Source organism: Diprion similis, chromosome 1 (genome assembly GCF_021155765.1).
Source record: "Diprion similis isolate iyDipSimi1 chromosome 1, iyDipSimi1.1, whole genome shotgun sequence".
Classification (NCBI taxonomy): Eukaryota; Metazoa; Arthropoda; class Insecta; order Hymenoptera; family Diprionidae; genus Diprion; species Diprion similis.
This window is the reverse complement of record NC_060105.1, coordinates 1717433-1742086: the sequence shown is the minus strand read 5'-3', so window position 1 is coordinate 1742086 and position 24654 is coordinate 1717433. Positions and strand designations below refer to the sequence as shown.

Below are 24654 nucleotides of genomic sequence, written 5' to 3'. Positions count from 1 at the left end.
ATGCCTAATATTCTCAGGGGATAATTTAATAATTCCGCCATGCAGCGAGAAGCCAGACTCTGTTGAAATACTGTTAATAAAAAGTTACTTGCTCCTCATTTGTTGCGAATTCCATAATAGTGTATTTTTATTAAGGACTTTGGGGCAGGGATAAAAGATACATTTTTTTAAGTATGATTCTTAATTATATTGAATTTATTTTCCATCAATACAGATGACGAACTTACATAAAAAAAGACTGGACAAAATAACAACAACGATTCAGTTGTCGTTTGGTGGATATTTCGAATTATAAATGTGTAAAGCGATAAACTGTATGTAGATATACTATGTAATGCTCTTAAGTATTATGTGAGTAATAAATCTGGTGAACTATTTGGTAATAATGTAATAAATTTATTATCTAGTCAGTCATTAAATTGTCTCCGTAGACTAGGCAGACGAGACGTAAGAAAATTGATCATTTATTGTTCGGAACCCATATTTTAACTTTTCTTAACTTTTCCTTTATTTTCTTCTGTGCGCGTCTTCGACGTAAATGCAAAACGGTTGAAATGAAAACACGGTAAAATTAAACAGCGAGGAAAACAATAATTACAACAAAATGGAAAAAATGTGTTCCCTGAATAAACTGCCGACAATGTACAAAGTCCGAATACGACAATATTTTTAACGATAATTAAGACGGCCTTTAAATCCCGCGGCATATTATCATCAATCGTTAAGTGCAGTCTCTGCCACAGCGGAATCTATTTTGTGTTACATCGTTGTACACCTCTGCAGAGAATTAACCTAAGTCTCGTATATAAGGACGTAATTAAATACTAATTACGTTGAAAATTTTCTCGCGTACAGGCGTGTATTTAAATTCTTAAGACTACAACCCGAATTCTGAATTATGGTATAGAAAATAAAAATAAAACGATATTCGATCTATCCTCCGTATCTAATTTAGGCAACACCTACATAAGAACGTAGGGCGTACTTCGTTTAGGAGTACAGAAGCAAAAAATAGAGATTAAAAACGAACGAAAGAAAAAAACAAACAAACAAACAAACAAACAAACAATAGATTTCTTCCTTCTTTTGTATCACCGAAGTACGTATCGTACACGTTGTCGTTTTTGGTCCTCTGGAGATCGAGACGATAAGAGAATCCCCTCGGATTGCTAATCGATCGACTAGTCACGTATTTTTCATCATCTTCATCGGCTAATTACTTTCTTCTTGATCTCAGCCGTGATCGCAGCTCGTGTGATGATAATCATTTCAGACACACCTCCACTGCACACGGCGCCCCGGAGCACGCGTCAGATAAAAGCGACTCCGTCTTCCTGACGCGGGATCAATTGCTCGATTTTCATTATAGGAATGCCCCTCCAGCGGGAACGCATTCCGAAAACCCCCCCAGGGCGCCCCATCCAGATATTGTGACCAGTCAATCAGCTAGACATTCAACGGTAAGCCTTAGCCTTCTCGGCCCAGGCAAATAGGTCGACGGTTGGAATGGCTTCGTAATCATCGCATGGCGCTAGCTCGTTTCTACAATTGTTCAGAGAAAAAAAGGTGAAAATTCTTACCGAACACCAAATTTCTGAATCACAGAAAGAAGTGGAATGTCTCTTTATATTCAACTCACCCAAGATGAAGCTTGAGGAAAACGTGGGGCTGCATGCTGGTGATGTTGTCACCATTTTCGCAGAATATACGAGCCAAGGAAACATTCCGAAGAGCGTGTAATTGGTCTGGAAGTTGAGCAGAGTACAAGGTACAATTAATTAACAAGGAATGACAAAAGTCGGCTGGAATCTCTCGGGTGAATCACTAACCTCCGGTGAACGGACGAGGCTGAGACGCCGAGTTGTAGAAGAACCGATCGGCCCGACGAAGAGTGTCGAATTGCTCGGAAATGAGGCAGCTGAACGTTGGTCCCAAAAGACCACCATGACTTGGTCGCTCCGCCATGCCGCCGACGACGAGGTCGACGTCGTTAGGGTGGTTGTACAGCATACTAAGCTTTCCGACCACCTGTTGAAGAAACAGTCTTTGTTAACAACCGATGATATGTGGTTGAAGATAACTAACTAATTCTATATATAATGTATCACCTCTATTGGTATCGTGTCAAGGAATTCGTCAAAAGTCGACGCCATTGAGAGGCCACAGTGTTTGCGGTAGTGATTATAGCCAGGAATTCCGTGGTCTCGACCTCGTTGGATATCCAGACTTATCGAATCCAAACCGAGGTTGCCGAGCGTTTTGTGCAGTTGGTGGGTCATCTGAAATTTGCGAATGACGAACGTCAGCCAGTGACTAAACGACGAAGAAAGGCTGCACAGACTTCTGTTTGTTTTTTGTTACACTTACGTCTGATACAAGTTCGGCATCCATTTTCTGGGAACTCTGGGTTGTTAGTCCACGAATCAGACTGTCCAGAAAACCAGCATCCTCAATGACTCTTGACTTGCCGAAGTGCTCGTGCAGCTTCAGGGTACCAGTAACACTGCGAGTCTCGTCGTGCATTCTGCGAATGGAAGGGAGAGTAAAGTTTATCGTGAGTTTTCATCGGACAGTTATGAATCTGAAGGAGGAATTTGTATTCATGGTGGACACTTACCGCAGTTTACCCTGGACCAGGGAATTCATGAACCGGAAAGCAGCTGTCGCAGCCTCGTTAGTAACGGATGGATCTTCTCGACTATCGTAGAGCTGTGAAGCACTGTTTGCATTCACGGGAAACAGGTGTCCGTATCGCGTCTGATTAGTTCCAAGGATTACCGGCAGCCATTCGTTGTAAGTGATGTGCTGAATTTCGGCGATGACAACGCGACGAGCCTCCTGAAATAGAATCTCGTCGGACCAAACCGGGTTCAGCCTCGCCAATTCCCTGGCGATTCTGTTGTGCTCGCGAAGCCAAATCGTGTGCATCACTGCCAGGTGAGGTACGTGGTTGACCCGGAAGTCACCTGATTTTAGAGAAGCAGAAGAAGAAGAAGAAGAAGAAGGTGAATAAAGACGTGATGACCGAGAACTCGTTGGAATGAGTAAACCTCTTTACAATTGGCGTGAAACTTACCTGCCGCATAGCAGTCGTTGTCGCGGCACAAAGAAGCGGGCTCCGAAACAGCGGTGGGTAAATATTCGCTTCCGTTTTTGATACTGACTCGAAGAAGCCCGTTACTGAAAGTGCGGAGTTCCCTCGCGGTTTTCATGGTGGAACCGTAAACCGTTGATGCGTCCAAGAAGTGGGTCACTTGATTCACCTGAAGGAAGAACGAATCAAGGTACAGTCACAGCAGAGACAAGAACTTGACGCCCGAGTGGAAGATTAATTTTGACAAACCTGCTCGATCGGTCCAAAGCTGCAATCTGGTCTGACGGCCGGCATTGAACGGACGTAATTCATGCACCGGATGCGTTCCTTGCCATAAACGGGATCGTCGTCGGGTATGGAAATGGGCGAGCAGTCGGGATGCATGTGACGTGGTGCCAGTACGAACCCATTGGACCGGCAGCAGGTTATGGGTTTGTTGTTTGTTACTGGAAGAAGGGGGCGAAAAGTTCGCGGTCAGGTTTGCTCGGTTTTTTGGATTCTTAAGTCACTCGAAGCCGACTTACCCATCTTGCGCATCGGGGTGTGGGAAACGTCGTGGGCGACAAACTGAGTCCACTGCATAACGGCGAGCGTTTTCGCAGAATCAGTCTCCTGGTTGTTGCTTGGCGAGATTGACGTGCTGACGGATCTTGGATTGGGCAATTTCTTTCCTCGACGCTCGGGGCATCTTGGTGCTTGGATACCTGAACCCCGAACGAGAATTAGATTACAGGAGGTCAAGATTGCAGAGGTATGGTGCTACTAACGTTTAAGTTACTCAAATCGGAATAAGATTCAGAAACTTGAGATGCTGATGTTGAATTGTTAAAGAAGGACAAATATTTTGCGGAGCAATTCTCACGCCTCGTTTCGAACCAAGTTATATCGCGTAAGTATTCACACTCCGATTTGAGGATCATTTTTGCACCGCGAGAGCAGAGCCCGATATACTATTGTGGCATTATTATGTGTGTACGTCACGCTTGAACTCGTTCGTGTGAAATGTAAGGATTAAGCTCTCGTGTTGCAAGAACGCTGTAAGATATCCATATTTTAAATCTGATCAGATTCGATATCGACTTGTCGTACTGATTTCCAAATCCAAGTAAATAAAATATTCAGATACACGTTCAAGCGTTCAATTTACATGCAGTAGTAAAGGAGATCAGTTTCCGTCGACATAGATTCTGATAAGACGTGCCAAGCCCTTGAATAAATGATTGATGAAAGCCATGAGTAGAGCGAAAACAATAATAAGGGTTTCTTGTTATAAAAAATTGCAGTTTCGTTGAATAATAGCTGCATCTAGAAAATTGAAAGGCATCACCCTTAGATCGCTTTAGCTAAACTCACGGCCCGCCCTAACGCCTGTCTCGATAACGTGACACTAAAAGGACACTGAATAGTTATAATATCAATATAAATAAATATGTATAATACATATGCTAATACAGTAGGTATTAAAGGTATATCCGAATTTTGTTACATACACTTCGCTATTGCTGGATAGAATCTCCAAACCGGGTCACCTATAGTAGCCAGTGAATAATCACAGCTATATTCACGTAGCATATTCTAATGCCATATCTGTGCCTTTTATTCGCACAACGCGGCTGTAATGCAAATCACAGAATATATATATATATATGTGTGTGTATTTATTTCTGAGGTAACCAATCTTTGTTACAGAACGTCGTTCATCTCTCTAGATTGTACTTCCAGCCAGGGCAGATAATGCAGCGAAACGCTTGTATGAACAGGTGAGTGAAACAGTGTCAATGATAATGATAATGATAATGATAATGCAATGATGGTGATGGTGGTGGTAATGTCTGTTATACGAATAGTGCTGAGCGATTAATTGTTTTTCCGATTAATCGATCAATCGACGGTTTCAAATCATAGATTTGTTACAGAATTATGACACATGTTCATATAGAATCTCTATACGTATTGATCTGCAGAATTATTATGAGGCAGCCTTGATTAATCGATTAATCGAAAAGAACGATGAATCGATCATTTGAACAGCGCTACTATTTACACCGTATTTCAGTCTGCCTAAGTAAACAGTGTGACAAAACCTATTCGATGATAAAAAATGTGAAGTTTGACGTCGACTGAGTTGATAAATGCTGATTTCATAAAATGTGATGATGAATCGCGGTTGTGTTGTTATCTGAACCAGCAAAGATGTGTTTATGCCCGATATCTTCTTCTTTTAAACGTGGAAAATAACAAAGCTAATATATCATTACGGATAGAATGTGACGTAGAAAAAATTATCTCAGGATAAAATAGGGAGGATGGCTAGCTGCTGTAAATTCAAAGTCTTAGGTTATTATTGCACAGGTTGATATGGCAGTATGTATCTATGCAGAGGGTATAAAAGTAACGTAAAAAAAAAAAAAAAAATCGTTATAGAGACGGAAATATTAACAAAGTGAATTTAAGCATCTAAACCAACGCCTCTAAAACCATCAAATCCGCATGACGGATTGAATCAGGACAAGTAAACATGTCATTTCTCGACTATAAACAATACGACATTAATCTCTGAATTTATATAGCCTTCGTAAGTCCGTCGTTGCGGTGTGTACATTTATAATGTAAAACACTTCTTGACGATAACGATAAATCTAAAACTTTTATAAAGTCGTCGTATTCCAATGCAGAGCAATGATCAATGCAATTACGATTAAATTCTTGCACGTAATTCGGGTGAAATTAATAAACGAATCTATATAACGGGGTATCTGGATTTATATCGATTTATCTTCGTTTTTCCTTCCCTCTCGAATTCGCTCGTTTCTCTTCCCCTGATAATAAACACCGTATTCTCACCATCAGCGTAGCTTGGAAAAAGGATCCTTGAATAGGCGGTCATAGCGCTTCCCCATCTGGGATTTCCCAAATTGTTGCAGGTACCATCGATCGTCCTGTACCTCGATGCATTGTCGCAATGAACTCTGTGATCATTGGCGCAGTTCCTGCCGATAACCGAGTCCTCCATTTTCAAGGTAGATATGAACTGCGCACACTTAGTATTCCTGTATCCAGACCTGGCGACAAATCGATCTCCATTCATTAATCCGCGATCGAGAAATTCGTCTGAGAATCACGAATTCCTTTATTCCTATTTATAGTTACCTATGGCAGTTGATCTGGGCGAGATAAGACGACGCCTTGACAACGACCAGGGCGCTGACGCTTTTCTTATGAGCTTCGATGGTCGGGTACCAATGAGCGTACTGACCTTGGGTCGGAGAACCGTTTGAAAAGGATATCCCAGCGCCGACGATGTTCGTCTCAAGTCTAGCCAATTGGTCGACGAGCATCTCCGCGAAATGAATCGACGAATTGATCGCCTCGGAACTGATAACCGGAAACGAACTGCCGCCAAGGAACGTCCGAGAGTTCGTCTTCGGTACATCTCGATGCGTGAGTGATGGAAAGCCTGTGAAATGATCAGGAGTAAGCAGAGCCGATAGATTAGATATTTGAAAAGCAGGTAAACGTATGACAACAAGCCTCGAACTCACCGGAAGAGAATGTGAGGTAGTTTTGCATGGAAGTCTGCAGTCTCGAAGCGTCTATCGTGCTCGGTTGAGCGACGAAGCCCATCCCTTGAAGTGATATCCATAGGACAGCCAGGGTCGCCACAGACCCGGCCATGACTCCTTTGGCTGTAAAACGGAAGGAAAACGGTGTCGTCTTATTATCGTAGAAATTTTCACCGAACTTTTTGATTCATGCTTATAACACGTGGGGAAAATTTCCACGTCTATACTGCGAAGCGATTATTGTCAATGACTGGCTTAGAATTGTTATTCTTTGTTTAAATTCACAGCAACGAAACAACCGCCTCTTATCCATGCAAGGTGGTAATAAATTGTGAATTAAAACGGTGACTCGTTGATAGACCCGAGGATGCAGTAGTGAGTGCACAATGGTGGAATGGAGATTATTCGAAAAAAAAAAAAAAAAAAACACTTGCAGTGACGAACATTATACGTGAAATAAACAATCAACGGTGAGAGATGGTGAGCAACTTTGTAGCAGATCTGGTATTCGTTGACCAAGATAAGTTAGTGTACGATCAGTGAGAAACTAAGGTATGGATGAAAATCTCTTGTTGTTGTTTTTGTTTTCGATCATGACTGGAAAGTGACAGTAAATCGTAGCCCAGTTTAAACCACAACAATATCTAGCAGCGTAAAAAACATTTATCGATCTCATTGAGCCTACGCAAATAGAATTGAGTGGGCGAATGCGATGAGCAAAAAAAAAAAAAAAGTAAAAAAGTAAAAATAAAACCGGGCACGCATAACTAGGAGTAAAAAAAAAAAAAAAAAAAAAAAAAAAAAAAAAAAAATGAACCAAAAAAGTATTTCAACCTTGATGTACGTATTCGCACTGCAATGAATCATGCATCATGTATGCATGTAGCGCGCTTCACGAACGGGATCGCTGATGGAAAAATACCACCGCGGCTTGTCGTTCTATATGGGTGATGGTATGCGTATAATATCGGTATAATACGTGTGACGCGAATGTGTCAAATGTACACACAAGGCCTGAGGTATTACGAAAGATAAGTAAATGAATACAATAGTAACGCCGCGAAGGTAACTGATATTAGGTGGTAATTATCGGGTCGGCGAAGGGGGGGGGGGGGGGGGGGGGGGGAGACGTACAAGAGCAGGGAAAGGTGGGTGTCGACGGATAACGGAGGTCTTCTCTACGTTACAAACGCAGAGATATTACACTACCGCCACAGTCATTTTGACAGAACTCAGATCAGATATCGAATGCTGGAATGTTTTGGTCGCGCGATATACATATGCGATGGTATGGATCGACCTCGGCATTTAGTCCTGAGGTAGTCTGTGCGTTTTACTTATTAGTTACATCGATTTCTTTGACAGAATTTGAGTGGTAGGTATCTATTTCTTTGTGTGGAAAGTACCTGCGATGATTAATTACGTTGAAGTTAGCAACGTTATTCGAAAGATCATTATTTCGGGGCTTTAGAATTGTCTGATATTCGGTAAACATATTTTGAAATCATGGTTCCTTAAGAATTATTATAAAATTGATGGAACGTTAATTTTTATCCCAATCTTTCGTTATACGATAATGTTTCTAACTTCAACATCGCGATGGTTACTATCATTACATGTAAATTCTGCACACACGATTGCGTTACGTAGAGTTTCTCGACCTCCGGTAACACTAGATTTGAATGAAAAATATTTGTCTTCTCTGGTATCGCAAGGCCGCGTTATATACGCACATTATACAGTACATTGGCACTAGGAGAACACACTAGTGTGAAAAAGAAAACAAACAAACAACACTTAAATACCATTTGACGTGATCATGAACTATCTCATACGATTTTAGCCGAGTCCAATTACGCAGGTTTTCGAAATTATGAGGTCGTGATAACTAAAACAACCTTGAGCTAGAACCTATAGAACTGGATTGTTTTGGAGCGATGAAATCTCGCGAAGGACGTAATACGTACGTTCTGGTAGATGATTAGGCGTAAGACTACCTCAACATGTGTTACGTGCGACCGCAATTGTCATGACGATGATAATGACAATGACAAGAGCATCGTCGTAATAATATATATATATAACTACACAGGCGGTGATTGGACGCGAAATCGGTTGTTTACATAAAATTAATTATCATTTCGTCATCAGAGGGCGAGTCTAGCTTGCGGTTCTCCACCAGCCGAATGCAGATACCATAATCAGCTATTAACGTACCGGAAATGTTCTCCATCGGTTTTTCTATCCCGTACATGGCGTACGCCCAACGATCGCTGTCGTTTCGGGCCAGTATCATTTCCCACGAAAGTCACAGTGGTCGTCGTCAACTTCGTTCTTAAGTCGATCCCGGTACTCGCTAAAGTCGGGCTTTGGTACTTGGTCACTCACTCTCAACTACGCAGCGATAGCGAGGACGCGAATTTTTATACGTAAAATTTTATACTCGCGCAAGGAGAAGTTTGGTTTTGAAATGTGAACCTTCGACTAGAATATTGCCCCGATTAAATTCCAGATCGAAAATTAATCACCGATCAGAAGTCTCGCTGATTCGAAACTTCTCCTCCTCGGGACGATAAGACGTAAGTAACGGATCCACGTCCAACTTGCCGTAAGCGTCGGCGTGAAGTGGAGATTCGGCTTACCTACTACCGTGCGATTCCCCTTTCGGCATTGCGACGCCATTGCGAACCCCACTGTATACCGCATTCCCTGTCAATTCGCCCGATTTTACCGTCTGGTCCTCATTTTTGTTCCAAAATTTTATTCATTTTTTACCAGTTCGCGGTATTACTTTGAGAATTGTACTCTCTCTGTGACGTTTCTCGTACGTAATGCAATAAATGTCGATACAAACTGATTCTAGATTAGGAATCAAGTATATTAGGTACACCGATGATTGCCAAAATGAATGTGAAATTTTAGTCACAATGTAATTCCTATCAATCACTCGAGAACAACTGCTTGGATCAAAAACACAAATTTTTTAAAACTTCAAATTTACCTTTTTTTATCGACACCATTCGCGTAAACTCGAAAGAATTTTGCCACTCCAAAGGATAACTGCGCAGGCTAATTGACGAAGAATGCCCTATATGCAAGAGCAGAGGGCGCGTCGCGAGCTTTTACTTGTATTCACACACCTCGCGAATCTTGTATTTGTGTGTGCGAATTCGCGTGTGCACATTGGCGAAGAACGTGAAGCGTGTCTGCGAATTCCCACCACTACCACCTGACTGTGCAGCGGATCGTTCTTTCTTTTTTCTTTCTCTCTTTCTCTCTTTATTTGCGAAACGATAAAAACAATCTATCACTCGGTGTCCACGTGCACTGCTCTGCAAAAGCCGGCTGGTCACTCGGCTGCAGCAGAACGCAGCGGTTTTTCGCGCAGCGTTATACGCGTGTCGAATAACGAATTTACCGGTGAGTTATACTTAGTCGAGTCACTTTAGTTGCGGGGTGAATAATCAATATTTCGATCGAAGCTCTAATCTTCATTGATTTGGTATTCATGAGTTTTCCGAAATCTAAAATTCACCCACGAGTTTAGAAGAAAAAAACAAAACAAAACAAACGAAATAAAATTTCTGCACGATCTTGCAGATGTTTTTTTTTTTTATTTTACAATTTCACAGCTGAGTAAAATTGGTCGAAAAAACTGTCCCGAATTTATTCTGAAACGAAAAATTTGTGGGCCCCAAAATTGCAAATAAATTAAAACTGACGAAACGCTGGAATTAATTTTTGCATAGGCTAAACCGATATGTTTTACTTCGCGAAAAAACGGTTTCGCGTAATTCAAAATCGTTATGCGATCGACAGTCATAAAGATGAAGTGTCACAGAATTCTATACGCATTATCGAGGCTTCGAAAGGTTTGGAGTCTTTCAAACGAATCGATCAAATTCTGCGCGATTGCGTGTTGATAAAATAATAAGGAAAACGATTCGAAATATCGAAAAACAGTTTCTGCGGTGCCGTTCGTCTCACAACCTTGACTCCAATCGCTCTGTATGTACATGCTATGCTATGCTAAAAATACTCAATGCATCGATTATTCAAGACCAAAAAAAAAAATAAATAAATCGAACACGACTCGATTGAATCGATAAAATTAATCGATTCATCGATTATTTCGTGTTTTTTTTTTTTAAACTGTCCATATAAAGCCAAATTTTCATAAATCTCGTAAAAGTTTTTTGATTACTTACAGTTTCATTCGAAATATTTTTCAATTTCAGATGATAATAATTGATATTGTTATCACATGAATTGATATTGCATCGCGTCGTTAATGGGAGTGATAAAAAGCAAAAACCGATTGTGAGGAGAAATAATCGATTTTTAAAAATAATCTACTTAATCAAAAATCGATTATGTTTGCTCGTTCTTAGACTTGAAGATTCCAAACAACGTATATGGAGCTGTGTGAATTAATCGATCAGAGAGAAGCCAAATATGGAGGATTTGCTGTCTCTTATACGCGTGTAGTAACGTACATAAATACCGAGGATCCGGGGCACCAAGATAAACGGTTACTTAATCAGAGATTCAAGGCTTATCGCCGACGAACCGTCGTCTAGCTCTCTATACTGATATCTATATATATATATATATATACATATATACATATAATGTACCCGCCTCTACTGGTTTTTGCGTCATTCCTATTCGCTCGTTTACCGTATAACTTATTCACAACATACGGTTTATTTATCAACTAAAAATAGCGGAGTACACACGGTTCCGGAGGCGCGGCACGGCTCGAGTTACTTTTGACCTGGGGCACTATTTTGCTTCCCGAAATACCGTATATTCGCGATGCGTAAAAACGAAACGCCAACCGCAATCGCAGTTGGGTTTAAAAATTGTCGCTAAATTTAAACTGCAAATTCTGTCGTCAGAGTTTTTTCTTCTTTTTCTCTTACTCGCAATCAGTATTTGCCACGCGTTTGCGTGTGATAATGGTTCCCTGAACAACCTTGGGACTTTCAAGTTATTTTGAATATATTTCTTTCCCAGAGTCTGTTGTCTTCTTTGACTTTCAGAGGTCACTGCGAATGCAGTTTACGATACTATACAATATTATTGTTCATGCATCGAATTTTAATGTGCTCAAAAAAAGGAAAAAAGACTTCAATTCCGGTTCTCGAACCTTCTTATATCACGGAACTTGTATTTCGCGTGCGGATTATTTCTATTCACACGAAGAATAAAACGCGTCGAAAGAATATTTTATAATTTTTAATGTGCATTGATCTCTTTTCTGCCTACTGGTGAAAAAATAGGACGCGCATGTGCACGAGGAGATTGAAGGACACGAAGATGGATTCGCGTTCAGTCGCGTATCTAATAAATAGATTAGCGAATGCAGGCGTTGCGAATTGTGAAATTGCGTTTTAACACAAGGCGTGCGATAAAATACGCGGACTCGCGAGACAGAGAAAAGGCGAATTGGAAAAAGAAAGAGGGAGAAAATAAAGGGATTATTCATACTTCGAGTGTATGCAAGTATGTATAGTTGTGTATGCTAACAATAAGAGACGCATCGATGCACCACATGTGCATTTAGAAGTATGCGACGAATGCGTAATAGCACGATAATGAAACGATATAATTATAATCATCCTCGTTCTCTGTACAAACAAATTTTTATCAAATAAAAAAACAGAACGTCTCGCTAAATGAAACTGCAGTCTCGACTCTCGAAGCCTTTGCACAGCTTCACATCTGCACCGATAAATAGAATTAAAAAATAATCAACGGCGTACTAATTCAACTTAATAACGTGACGTTATTTAATATTTATAATAATATAATATTTCGTTTTCACTGTCAAATTAACGCCTCTGGCCGCAAATTCTTGCGGTCATTCACACTGCGCGTACTAGTCAACGTGCAAAATTATTGATCAATCAAGCAGTCCGCTTATCGTTCAACCGAACCCTCGTTGACCCTTGAGAAAAATCGATACTTGCGAAACGAGCGAATTTAACCGGCGCGAATCGTGGATAGTATAACGTAAAAAATAAAAAGTGTTTCTCTATTTTTTAATTCAATAATTACATAACATACGACTTACAATATCCGAATGTAAATTGGTCAAGTGTAAGAGACGACACGTGATCGAAATTGTCTGAAGGATGACTAAGAATGCAATTTTTTTTCTCCTCTTCATTCGCATGTAAGTGTTAATTCAACAAACAACGGTGCATAACCGCATAAAGCGCACGCAGATGCACGCGGCGAACGAATGCACGTCAATATACGACGTCCCGCATACAAATATGCTTATGTAACAATGAACAAAGAATCAGGAGAGAAAAAAAGTACGAAAAATCAAGTGAGCGAAAAGCAGCATTCTGCAGCAGCATTCTCTCTCACCTATTTGAAATTTCAACTTTTCATGGGATTCGGGTTGAATTCCGATGTCGAAGGGGAGATCCGATGCAACCTTCATGATTCCTCCAATTTCTCTCGATATTTTTCCGAAGATGGGAATTATTGCAAGTTTAACGATCGTCAGAACCGGCAGTTTGCAACACAGTGATTACTATATATCCTTATTTGAGTGATTACATGAGAAATTATTTTTTCTCGATTCTCATACAATATGGTTCGCGGAAGACTGTCACCCACCCGCGGTTTCCGGTTTCTGTTCCATCTGCAGCTTTTCTGCTCGCGCCGCCGCGCCACGAAAGCTCTAGAGGTTTCCATACGCGGTGAGCTTCCGTACGCGCAAGTCGCGATATCACGCAGACTCCGTATTCCCGTCTTATCAGTTGCAGTCGTTCACCTGTGTCAAGTCGCCGAACTGTCGACCGTCCACACACAGTGCACAAATTCCGTAGCAGGTGGAGGAGCGCTGGAGCGCGGTGCACAGAAACGAGATTTGCGCTCAAGCCGATTGCGCAAATTCGAACTTCTAGCTTTATTGCAGACAGTAAATATTGTTGGTTATTAAACAACCGAGATTGCGGACGTAAACAGATATGTAAATAAATATATATATACCTGCTCGAGGCTAGCCGTGTTTAAGTTGGATGATAATTAATATTAATTTATTGTTCGAATTGTGAAAAAAACAAAATCCGCCAAACGCGTGGAAACTACAAGGGAAAATCCGACCAAATGAATGAATGAATTAATGAATGAATGTAAGAAAATATGGTAAAATTGAAAGAAACGTGGCGTAAACCGGGCTTAAGAGTTGCTTTGGCCATCCGGTTAGACGAGCACGTGATTCGAGCGTGAACACCGACTGGTCTTGGCTGTGTTCATCGGTGTGAATCGAGTAGCGAGCGCAAAATATTTAGTTGTGTGAAGTCCGACTACTTTGCCATCTCAGCACGAGCAATATGCGCATATACCTGTGCATGTATGCGTGAAGTTTAACCGTTTATGCATTTAAGCGTGTGTGTGTGTGTGTGTGAATTGCATGCGAATGTTCACGGAGGACGTGGAACTTCTCGTATATGTATAAAAATACATCGCTTAGTCGTTTTTACTCGGTTGAAAATAGAATACAACAGAGAATATGCAAAAAGCAGCAAAGAAAAACGAAAAATTTGCGGAAGGAAAGAAAAGCGATGAAATAATATGGTGTAGGTACTTGTATACAGATATTGACTACAAGTTACTCTCATTGATCGATGCGTCAGCAATGGATCTGCTCTAAAAACCGTTTAGTGAAAAATTTATTGCAAATTTTCAACTCACAGAATAAAATTTTTTTTCCCCTTGTTTCGATTTTTTTCTTCTTCTTTTTTACGGGTTCGGATTACACATTTCAACAAAGTACAATTCGTTGCTACGGAATTTCATGATTGTTTTGTTAACCTGTATCTATACATATAATTTCGAGCTTATAATTACTCTTTGTTTAATACGCGTATGATCACGGGAATATCAAAACAAGTTGAAAAGTGGGTGTTATCGAGATATGGAAATGAAGTGCAAAATGTCATTAAAATTTTACACGAATTTTTTAGAGTAGCCATGTTCGTGAGTTCGAGCTTATGCAGAACATTGAGAAAATATTGCAGGTGAGAAATTTCACACGGATCATTGGTATGCAACTTTCTACGAGGCGATGTGTTTCGATCTAGCGAATCGTCGGTGGTAACCATTTGGTTTTTTCTTTTGTTTTCATTTTTAATTTGAGTGAAATGGTGGTAGCCTAACGGTTAAAATATATATATAGAAGGACGAGAAATGCTGGAAAAGTGGCAAACAGGCAAGAGAGAATATAAATAGCAGGATAAATTGTGGGTTGGCTCGAAGAGATCGAATTGATTAATTTAAATGAGCAAACGGTTCGTTGCATATAGCTGAGAATTTAGGATTTCATTTCGGCGATTGAAAAATAGTCAGTTTCACTGTCACGCCCTTTTATGCATAAATCTACGACGTCTCTCAATTCAGGTTGACAAAATATTGTTAAAAATCAATTCTTTCACTGACAGAGTAGTAATACGAAGACACAATATAAACTCGATGGTAATATTCCGATTCAATAAAAATTCTACGCAGTCCTGTTTTTTCCAAAATATAAGAACAGATTGAAAATTAGAATTATTGTAGATAATTTCGGTAAAATTCGCCGGCATTGTTTTCATTTTTATAAGACACCTTTGCTTTTCCAAAGTTTTAATCTCAAAGATCTGTTTTTGGTCAATCGATTTGATTTTCAAATTTCAAATTCCGTAACTATTAATTATCTTATTGAAAAACCGCCCCCACCCAAATATTAACGTAGTGACAAATGCAAAATTCTTTGGTTTTGAACCGATCCATGAAAATTTTCGGTTCAACACGAGAGGTGAAAAGAGAAGTTCAGTGAATTGGGTTGAATGCAAATTTCACCACCAAAGTGAAAACGTGAAGCGAAAATGAAGTTGAATGAATATTTGTGGGAAAAATGTCGGACGACTCACCTGCAGATAACAGAAATGGAGGCTAATCTGCTTCCGGTATGAGGCTGCGGTGAAGAATGAGTGGACTATGGTTATTCCTCCGGGGTCGCGGGTGGATATTGAAAGCTCTGAGTCGCGTCGTGAGTCTTTATAGAAGATCGGCGTGCACACCGGATGCGGCAACAAGTCGGTGGTGGACTAGCAGATGCAGTCGTTCGTCTCTCTTCGCCTAATCTTCCCTTTCCTCCGTTGAACTCAGCGATGACTCGTATTCTACTAACGAAGAGCTCGGACCGTCGCAAAAGCAGACGATTATAAACAACCCGATGTTATTACAATACGACGCGGTGTATAGTTGTTACTGCAAAACTGACAAGATTCTCCGGTCAAGGGTCACCGATCGAGCCAGTCCGGAGTCTGCGGATATCTGTAATCGTTACCAAAGAATCGCCATGCGTCGATGACATTCACCGTCAGCTGCGTCATGACTTTACTTTGAAAAAAAAAAATAAAAACCAACAACTTTTCAAAGTATTCGAATGCTTCTAATCGCTAAAATAACAGAGTCATCTTGCAGGATGAAGTCATTGCGTTTCAACCATTCTGAAGCTTTTTTGATTCGCCATCGATCCTATATTTGAAAAGTCAGATCTTCTACATCACTGCCGATTCGTTGCAGAAAAGCCTGATTTCTATTTTATAACCAACTCAACAATTGAATTGTGTAACTTTAAAGAGTGACCGATGAACTCAAGGTTCAGAGTGCTTCAAGCTTTCGTAAGCTTGTTTCTTGTTTTCTACTGTACATGGCGGATAGATAGCCCTGTTTTCATCGACTTGGTCGTAACCCGTGAAGACCCTCGAAGATAACTTGGGACAGGGTGGCTGACGTACCACAGTATCGACTTTACGTTCTTCTCGAGGAGTATAAGGTCGATACGGACTGATTATCCACATGCGTGTACCACACACGAGATACAGAAACTCACACTCGACCTTTTCACGCCTTGAAACTAAATCGACTTTCCTGCGAATCGTCTTTCATTCGTTCTTCGCCTTTCTTTTAACGCACTTTCACGAAGCTGATATCCACGTCGTGCTTCGTATCTTGGTGAAGATAAACGGGAAGAAAAATGAAAGAAAAACTCCGCGAGACAGAATAATAATAATCATTTCACTCATACATTATAGGTATTCATTTTTCGCAGTAAGTGAGCAATAATTTTCTTCAAATCAAATTGATTGAAAATTTGCATACAGTTTTTCCTGCTATCAACTGCACACCGTACGTAGAATATCGTTACCGTCAGATTGCATCGGACGTTTGTAGAACGTTTACGTGCGTAAAAAAACCTGTTGTGGAATGTACAATGGGAAAATAGTAATCTACGACCATATTACTATACTGCAGTTATTCGGAGAATTGTTCTTTATTATTTATCGCACGGGTTTTACCCGTGAATAATTCTACGGCGTATATTGACGTATTGTTTTTGCATGTAACGGGAGAAATTTCCTGTTGATCGTACAACAATTGTTCAACGCTGAATTTTCCCAAGCACGGGTTATGATAATTCAACTGCGATTTATTAACCGAGAAATAATTTATACTTACAATAAACGTAGGTGTAAAAAAATGATTTTGGCAAATCGATGCGCCTGATTGCAGACAGCAAAATACGTAAGCATGTATGAAATTGCCTGCGATTCTACGATATGATGAATCATTCCGTCGACAATCGACTTCGTCGTAGCGATTATAAATTTTCAAAAATTTCTCGGTGATATTTCCGTCTTCCCTGAAGTTTGCCGTTATTCGATTGACATTTGACGTCAAATGTTCGGCTTTTATACGAATTACCAGATGATTTGTTTAAATTTAATAAATAAATAAATTCAAGGATATTTTGCTAATTTTTCAGTCGTTTCTTGAGTCACACAAATTCGTCGCATCCTCTGTTCGGTTTAGTTTCGCGCCAAAAGTTCCATTCTAGAATCATGGAAAACGATAATAAGGAAATCGAAGCACTGAATGAAAATTTTTCGTACAACAGCATGCTGGCTCGGGCTTTGGTTCAGCTATTCGCACAAGAAGGTACGACGCTCCTATTCTCCTACAAAAACGATAACCCTTGAAAGTTAATAGCAGCCCGTAAACTAAAATTCTTCGTCACAATCGCAAGGCCCAACTTTATCGATGCTTTTATCGTACCTGCAGTGAGTTGTAGAATTTTCTTTACACAGCGTGTTGGTTTCGTACCAACGGATGGTACAATAAATTTGTCGCTGTTGTTATTATCCGATATCATATCGTTAAAAGGTAAGTTCTGGTGTCGAACCGATTCGTAGAGCCTCGATAAACGCGTCGATTATAATTTTTTTCCTCGAGCCTATCGAAATAGAACGCATTCAATGTTATCAATAATTATCGCACAACTTTTCCCGGTAACGTTAATCAATTACAACGAACCACAAATCGTCGCAGTTGTTGAAACAAATTTTACTTGTTTTTCAGTCACACTCTTTGTGTCCTACTGTTATATTCTCATCGTATATTGCCTGAGCGATTATGAAACTTTCGGAGGTACTTTTTACCTGCTGCAGTTACGATAACTCGAACTTAAAATATTTGAACAAGATAAAGATCTCTAAGAGATAACAAAAAAAAGAATAGAATTTCCTGTTCTGTTTCGAACAAATCAAGTCCTAATATTCTATATAGAATGTGAAGAGATCAGGATTTATAGATTTGAAACGGCCCACCCGTTAGACCTAATTACCACCAGTTAGTGATCGATTGATCCTGGATTTTGTATGATTGATTTTTCAGAGAGAGCGCAGATTCACATGTGGCTTGAAAAACTACAGAGGGTACCACGCGACGACGTCGATGCAATGATCATCCGCAACGAGTACATGTGGCTTCTCCTTCTCGTTATGCAGAGTGGAAACCTGACCGAACCCTTCAACAAGCTTCCGCCCTGCGCCGAGGAACTTCCTCCGGTTTCGGACATCATGGTGAACGCGATTGGAATTTAATTTTTTTTTTTTTTTCTTTTTTTCTTTGCATCACATTCAAGTTTTCCTCATTGTTCAATCCTGATCGTTAATGAGCTGTTTCGTCGCGTTCAGCCGACCCGGATTTATCAAGAAGTCCTCGGATCGTCGGAGCAGAATTTTTCTTGGATCGACAAAGTACTTTCGGAAACGAATGCTGCGGCGGCGGCGGCGGCGGCGGGGGGGGAGGACGACAAAGATAACGACGTTAAAGTTGGAATAGCGCCGTACACGTTTCTCGATCATCAGCCACGGCCGTTGAACGGAATCGCATGTTATTTTTCTGTCTTCAGCAATAAATCTTAGACGTCGGAAGAGCGTTTTATTTTCTTTTTTTTTTTTTTTTTTCTTTTTTTATACAATACCGAAAAGCATTTCTTGCGGTTTTTTTCTTCGCCAAAGACTTGCAGAATCGGTTATTTTAGAGCCAATGAAAATCGGTAGCCCCGCGGCCATGATTCAAGTAATAAACAGACGGATTATGTGGTGTTTCTCGTTGGAGATAAGCGGGATTAGGAAGCTTTGCGGGTTAGCAGACTGAAACAGATTGGATTTGCCTGATTATTCTGACACTGACTGAGAGCTCGCCAGATATACGACCATGGCGAAAAACGACAATAATTATTGCTCATGCTTTTTAAGCTCCATGCGAGTTCTCGTATCGTAGCTTGCACATAGTGACCTGACAAAGTGAAATATATACAACCAATGTCAGATGATAGCGGGATAAGGTCAACCGAATCCACGACTTGACAGGCATTTGAAACTTTCGTCATCCAATTGACAGTCGAATAGTTTGTTGATTTTTATCTTTCACATTGTCAGAAATCATCACGTGCCTCCTGTAGCCACGAGATATGCCAGTTTGAGTCACGAGATTGAATTGCTTAAGGTTAACGCGACCAAGCATATATCATCCTTAAATCCAGATACTTGGACCATGGAAGGCCAGGAGAATACCGAAAGAGAATCTCCTTGAACAATCTTAGTTCCATTTTCTGTTTGGAAAATTTGATTCCCGTTTCAGCGTTCGATTCGTTCCATACCTTATAATAAATGAACGAATGAACGAATGAATGAATGAATGAAGAAATAAGTAAAGAAATCGAATAGGTACGTGAAATTTTTGAAGAATCACAATTTTCTCCTCATTCATACAGAGTAAGTACATCATTTGTGGTATTTTTTCTTTTCGCTGACGCAGTTAAAATTCGATTTCTTGCATAGACAGAAAATGTGTCAGTCTATTTCGAGATAGAAAAGTCACGAAACGAAAAAGATCGTCAAAGGAAATATCGGGTGAAAATTAGTTTCAACATGTGCAATAAATAATCGGATGTATAAGCACGTGTCCGACATTTTTTTATTTTCGCTCAGCGCACGTGCGATGCATCCCTCGTACGATGTATTCGACACAGCCACGTATAATTCACCTTGTCATTTCATAATCCGATAAAATATTCCCACCGTATATGCATTCTATTATATGTATACTCGAGGGTATTACGCGCCGTAAATATTCCGCGGGAATCGTGCTTGATCAATTAGTCATAAATAAATCCAATCCTTCCGATGAAGTGAAACGTGACACGATTATTTGACACGTTTTAACCAGCGCATAATTCTGATATAGAAATAATCTAGTGTATTTTTGTCTAAAAAATAAACTATCGTTTAACTAATGATATATTTATTATGTATATAATGCGTGTGTGTGTGTATTTTTAGTCGGATTCCAGCGAGAGCGTTTAAGATATAAAATCAGGCGTTTAAAATGAGAGTAAATAAAATATTCCATTTCAACAATTTTTTTTTTAATAATTTGTTTTTTTCCCCATTTAAAACATCGCGAATCAGGGACTTCAAAATCGTTGGCAAAAATCAGTTTTATAAAATAAGAGAGAATTGAAAAGGAAGTCCATCGCGAGAATTGACCGCACCGTTAATAATCTATTTGTCGCAAACGTCGGTCGAGATTTTGGAAGGTAAGTTTCACGATGAAAAACGGCGATAAGAGGTCTTAGGGTTTGCGTAGAAGCCGACGGTTGGGCATAACGAAGTGAATTTCCTCCTCGGTGACAACACTCAGCTCTTGTCCCCGACCGCATTAGTTGATGCTCATTAGTAGCTAATGATAGATGTTCGGACATCAGTTACCTCTTGACCACCAAGAAGGACGTTTCGTATCGGTTGTTCTGCTATCGGAGAATCGGCAATAAGGAAATAACGACACGAAAGAAAAACGCAGACATTTCAACATTAAATAATATTCTCCAAGTGATATGAAATTAAGACTCGGTACGAAGTTACGCGAGTTTTCCTATTTTTTTTTTTTCAATTTCTTCTCTTATTTGAAAAAAAAAAGAAATACTTTAAGCTTACAACTGTACTAATCGTGTTTCGATATTATTACAGAGAAAGGATACGATTTTGAGAACGCGATAGCTCACGTTGGTAAGTTCGAAAAATTGATTAACTCTATTCACCAATGAAAAAAAAAGATAAAATATTTCATTGGTTTTTATTTCTTTGTCTTCGCCATATTCTCATCCCGCGATATAATTTCTCTCGTCCGTTACCAGGTTATGGAAAATATCAAGGACTCTTGCTGGCCGTTTGCGGCACGATTTATGCCGCATGCGCGATCGGGACGACAACCCTTTCCTTCGTACTTCCGTCCGCGGAATGCGATTTCAAGTTAACATCCGCCGACAAGGGGCGGCTCAACGCGACGCCCCTCGTAGGTAAGTGAACGAAAAACCTCGTCGCTTAGACGCCCTAAGAATCCTAATCGCCATTTTGAAACTCCGCATTCACCACTGAGAGAAAAACTATTCGATATTAGACTTCAGCATGGACTTCAATTCGACTATTTTCAGGCATGGTTGTGGGCTCCTACATTTGGGGAAACATAGCAGACGCTGTTGGTCGTAAATGGGGCCTTATAGCGGCCTTGCTTATGGATTCGATGGCCGCTCTGGCGTCTAGTGTCGCCCAGTCTTTCCCCCTCTTCCTCTTCTTCCGATTCTTCAACGGTTTCGGGTGAGTCACGGACAGGAAACACGACCGTAAAATAAAAAGGGATGAAGACCCTATGTGATATAAAAATTCTTCGTTTTCCCGCAGGATCATCGGAGCTACCAGCATCGTCTTTCCCTACTTCAGTGAATTCCTAGCCGCTAAGAATCGCGACGTGATGCTGTGCAGGCTCGAAGTCTTTTGGACCATCGGCGTCATCAGTCTGCCAGGTGAAAATTCCGCCTTCAATTCTCATTCGCATTCACCCTCGACTCTTCTAACTACTCTCTTATTTATCCCTCAAAACACGTTTAGGGATCGCTTGGATAGTGATACCGCACAGCTGGAGACTCGGCAGTGTCGACACCTTCTCCTTCACCCCCTGGAGGATGTTCGTGGCCCTCTGCGGTGTGCCCAGTCTGACAATGGCTATGATCCTTCTCCTGTTCCCGGAAAGTCCGAAATACCTAATGACGCACGGGAAGATGGACAGAGCATTGGTCGTCATGGAAGGAATGTTCGCTATCAACACCGGATTGGATAAGTCTGATTATCCGGTAAGTACTTAGCTCAAGTGCGAACCTTTCTGCGGCCACGTTATGCTCGTGTTATTATCAGAGACGTAGAAGAAGAACAAAAGTTCTCGTCAAGAAAAAGGGGCTTTCTTTTGCCAATTATGACGGAATGAAAATTTGAAAATTTTCAAACTTCGAAAACGATAATTCGAATAACTTCACCCGATCAAATCTGTTCACACATTCAGAAAATTGACATTTCTCAAATAATTGAACCGAAGAATCGTGTCTTGAAAAGTCGGATTGATAGAAAAAAAAGAAACTGCTTATTAGATCATCATCGATTTTTCGGTGATTTTTATCGCGCCAGTTAATCTAATCTTGGTGGCTGGATGTCTCGGAAGAGGATGATCGCCCTTGATGATGAATAAGCTCATCCCTCATTCTCTGTCTTGATCGATCATACAGATTAGCGTATGAATAGTGAAAAACAAAATTCCGTTGAACGTAACTCACAGCTTTTCTCGAGTTGCATATTTTTCCGCAATACCTAAAAACGCTCGATAACGGGCAACCTTGACGTTGATTTTTTGAAATTTAAGAAATTTTCGACTGATATGTAAAATTTAAAAACATTCCTTCGTTTTTCTCTTCCTCGTTAATTTCACTTCTTGCAATAAAGATTACCCGCGTATGTAATCTTCATCCTCCAATATCAACGCTCGAATCTGTCGATCAACGTTGATCATATCTCTCGAGTGGCAATAAATCACATCTCGACGTGGACCACTCGAGCATGGAAGTGGGGGACGACAATTGGCATATCGCACTTCGATCAGGATGCTTTCGTTTCAGGTGAAAGCTCTGGTCAACCCGGGTCAAATACACAGGGCGAGCACGAAACACGAGCCGCGTTTGCGAAAACTCACGATTCGTCTGGGTGCGATGTGGCGTCAGAAGAAGCAGCTCTTCTCGCCTCCGTATCTGCGTTACATCGCCCTGACATGCTTCGCCGATTTTGGATTGATGTTCAGGTGAGCGAGACTTCTTTTTTCATTCCCCTGGGCGAAGATCGTGATTTTGGAAATGGAAGATCCGCAGTTTTTCCTTCTTTCTTTAATTCTTTCTCTCTTTTTCAGCTACTACACCCTGATGCTCTGGTTCCCGGAGCTCTTCGAGCGGTTCGGCCAGTTCCAGGAAGTCCACCCGGACCAGCCGGCTGGAGTCTGCGACGTGACGTCGATCGTGGTCCAGGGTGCGCATAACGAGACGACGATATCGGCGAGCTGCGACAAGCCGATTGACGACAAGGTCTTCCTCTACACCGTGATAATCGGTTTATCCTGCATACCGACCTCGATCTCGCTCGGCCTCTGCATCAACAAACTCGGAAAGAAGTTTCTCCTGATCTTCAGCTTCATGGCTGCCGGTTCTGCAGCTCTGGGACTAAATTTGGTCAAGAACCTCACCCAGACCCTGATTCTTTCCTGCATATTTGAAGCCCTGACCAGCACCACAGAGGTCATAATATTCTGCGTGATAGTCGAGCTGTTTCCCACCAGCCTTCGGTAGGTTGAACGAGAGATAATCTCATCTTTTGCGGTTAATAATTTTCTCTCTTTCTACTTCAAGAGCGTTGGCTATGTCGTTGACGGTGACTTCCGGTCGTCTCGGAGCGATTGTTGGAAACGTAGTTTTCGGGGCACTTATTGACCTGAACTGCATCATTCCGATTTACACGTTCGCCGGGCTTTTGATATGTGAGTATGATTTCAGAAATTCTTTAAAAATTCTCTACAACTTTTGCTTTCTTTTTCATTTTAATAATCACTTAAAAATTTCACCGCAAAACGCAGCTGGCGGATTTCTCTGCATGTTGATACCTAGCAAGGGTCAAATAGTACCTTCGCTATCTTCGCCCCCGATGACGCCGTTGGGAAGTTCATTTAAGATGGACACTTGCGACGTCCGGTAGTGAGAGGCTCAGCAGGCCGGAAGCTGAAGAAAAATCCAGTAATGACAAGAAGAGAAAAAAGAAAAAAAATGCACCAGAATCAGAAAGGAAGTGCGGAGTGCTCGAATTGACTCGGTCAAGTTTACTCGGTGAATTTTAAAGTAAAAGAATTAAAAAAAAATAAATAAAAATGAACTGTACAATAACCAAATATATAATATAAACGGTGAGATCGAATCTCCGATCTAATCGCTATTCGCGAGATCGCGTCAAAAATTGAAGTAATCGGCACTCTATATATGTATAATAAACATATCGTGCCTCTCTTGTTTTTAAAATTAATTTCAAACGTCACTGAGTCAGTCGAGATCTCGTATGTCGCAAATAACTGCACTGCTACATCGCTAACTTGTCCAAAAAAGACAAAAAAAAAAAAAACGGAAAACTAAAAAAAAAACCGCAAAAACAAAATGAAACAGAAAGGTAAAAAAAAATGTTGAATAGAAGAATGCATGTTTATTTTGTATTTATTTGTAGGTAA

General features: G+C 40.6%; 2 protein-coding genes across 5 annotated transcripts; one reads left to right on the top strand and one right to left on the bottom strand.

Annotated features, from left to right (window-relative positions):
* Nucleotides 1-865: 865 nt before the first annotated feature.
* On the bottom strand, nucleotides 866-15816 carry LOC124409822 (peroxidase-like). Of its 3 annotated transcripts, none has more exons than XM_046887718.1 (13): nucleotides 15591-15816; nucleotides 6637-6780; nucleotides 6245-6551; nucleotides 5939-6156; nucleotides 3619-3798; nucleotides 3344-3540; nucleotides 3077-3263; nucleotides 2618-2966; nucleotides 2368-2524; nucleotides 2109-2279; nucleotides 1830-2028; nucleotides 1640-1745; nucleotides 866-1542 (listed from the first exon to the last, which is right to left on the bottom strand). In XM_046887718.1, the coding sequence occupies exons 2-13, from the start codon at nucleotides 6767-6769 to the stop codon at nucleotides 1455-1457; spliced, it is 2292 nt and encodes a 763-aa protein (XP_046743674.1). In that variant the 5' UTR covers nucleotides 6770-6780; nucleotides 15591-15816; the 3' UTR covers nucleotides 866-1454. The 3 variants fall into 3 exon arrangements, with proteins under 3 accessions (XP_046743674.1, XP_046743665.1, XP_046743655.1); XM_046887709.1 differs by lacking the exon at nucleotides 15591-15816 and adding an exon at nucleotides 13039-13129; XM_046887699.1 differs by lacking the exon at nucleotides 15591-15816 and adding an exon at nucleotides 8875-9046.
* Nucleotides 7122-24513, top strand: LOC124409854 (synaptic vesicle glycoprotein 2C-like). Of its 2 annotated transcripts, none has more exons than XM_046887773.1 (10): nucleotides 7122-7181; nucleotides 21042-21080; nucleotides 21209-21370; nucleotides 21506-21668; nucleotides 21753-21874; nucleotides 21960-22201; nucleotides 23015-23193; nucleotides 23299-23727; nucleotides 23792-23919; nucleotides 24016-24513. In XM_046887773.1, the coding sequence occupies exons 4-10, from the start codon at nucleotides 21508-21510 to the stop codon at nucleotides 24132-24134; spliced, it is 1380 nt and encodes a 459-aa protein (XP_046743729.1). In that variant the 5' UTR covers nucleotides 7122-7181; nucleotides 21042-21080; nucleotides 21209-21370; nucleotides 21506-21507; the 3' UTR covers nucleotides 24135-24513. The 2 variants fall into 2 exon arrangements, with proteins under 2 accessions (XP_046743729.1, XP_046743721.1); XM_046887765.1 differs by lacking the exon at nucleotides 7122-7181 and adding an exon at nucleotides 20710-20924.
* The last annotated feature ends 141 nt before the right edge of the window (nucleotides 24514-24654 follow it).